Genomic DNA, 1,557 nt, shown 5'->3' on the forward strand with positions numbered 1-1,557 from the left:
ATATTCGCTGCTGATTACTACCGAAAAAATGATATTGGGGACAGCCTTACTACATACTTCAATCTAGGCTTCCTAATTAAATATATTTTCCAGGAGGAATTTTCGACATCCCCTTTTGAGACCCGTTCAGCTTTCCATCTCTTTAAAAAGGACTGACTTTGACTAAGAGCTGCACTGCTGCCATTTCTATGGAAATCACTTTCAACTCTTCGATGCTTGCATCTCACGTTTTACATTATAATGAAACGGGCTGTTTTGATGACAAAGCACCCTTCTAAAAGACACACTTAATGACTGTAATTGAATTTATAAGCCACAGTTTTATGTGAAATATGGCGTCTTGTGCCCAAACTGACAGGACAAAATGAGTCCGTTAATGATTTTTGTCACACACACACACACTGCAAAAGGTTCATCCCCCAGGCTGGTTTGCCCTTGAATTTGGAGAACTGACCCCATTCACTTAGGCTATTACCCATCTGTCCATGGAAGGGACAGCTGGAAAAGCATTGGAAATATTGATATTTTTTGTGACAATTTTGCCCTTGCTCCTTTTAATAAAGATATAGTTCGCTATGAATTTTAATAGAAAAGGGGTAGTCTCTGGGGCCATGTATATTTTTCTCTCTGTCCTCTCTTATTATCGCCGTGTTTTTACAAGATGAAATTAACCGTCATTGCATTGAAATAGAAAATCACGGTGTGTTCCTGCTATCTGATTAAAAAAGGATGACCAACAACATCGTAGTGAGTGTATCTGTTTGTTGCTTGCTTTCCACAGAGGAGGAGTACAAACGTCTGAGTGAGGCTCTGGCAGATGAAGGCACCTACACAGCAGTGGCCTTCAAATACAGCGCTGACTACTACGACCCCTCTCAGCCCACCGAGGAGGAGGAGGCTAACAGAGAAGCCGGTGAGAACACCAAACACTCTCAAACTGGCCTAAGCATTCAGATACAAAAAACTGCTTTTATTGGTAGATCTAGTACCGCAAATATCAAGGGATTTTTTTATTAAACCAAGTTATTGGTTATTCAAAGTAATCACATCACTGTATACATAACAAAGAATCCTTAAGAACCCAGACATCTCTGTGATTCTATCCTTGACACGATTGGGGTGTGATCTGTACCCTGTCTACATTTCTAGCTGCTTCACTTTTTTTAATTTTCAGCCGGATATGAGAAAGTTCTTTCTAATCCTTTTTTTTCATTTCTTTATTTCTTTAAACTATTCTAATCCATGCGGCCATCTGCGCATACACGTTCTCCAGGGGAATGAATTGATTGATTGAATTTCTGGCTGCAGAGCACACAGTGAACGTGTGAAACATATTTATGTTTAATTCAATATTACCCAACATGACCATAAAGGTTTATTATAGCTATTTGTAACATCCATCTATCGAGCTGAGGTTGTAGTACACAACAATTTGATCTGTGAACACTGGATTTTGGCACATTTCTGTTTTGGTTGTCATCCATTGATTACTGACTTCACACACACACACACACACACACACACACACACACACACACACACACACACACACACACA

General features: G+C 39.6%; 1 protein-coding gene across 1 annotated transcript in view; it reads left to right on the forward strand.

The window, feature by feature from the left end:
- Positions 1–1,557, forward strand: part of LOC104965460 (splicing factor, suppressor of white-apricot homolog) — a 143,459-nt gene that overhangs the window by 266 nt on the left and 141,636 nt on the right. Inside the window, exon 2 of the mRNA XM_010794415.1 lies at positions 782–913. Coding sequence (XP_010792717.1) covers positions 782–913 — 132 coding nt within the window. The remainder of the gene's footprint in view (positions 1–781; positions 914–1,557) is intronic.

This window comes from Notothenia coriiceps, unplaced genomic scaffold, assembly GCF_000735185.1.
Source record: "Notothenia coriiceps isolate Sejong01 unplaced genomic scaffold, NC01 NC01_scaffold00037244, whole genome shotgun sequence".
NCBI lineage: Eukaryota > Metazoa > Chordata > Actinopteri > Perciformes > Nototheniidae > Notothenia > Notothenia coriiceps.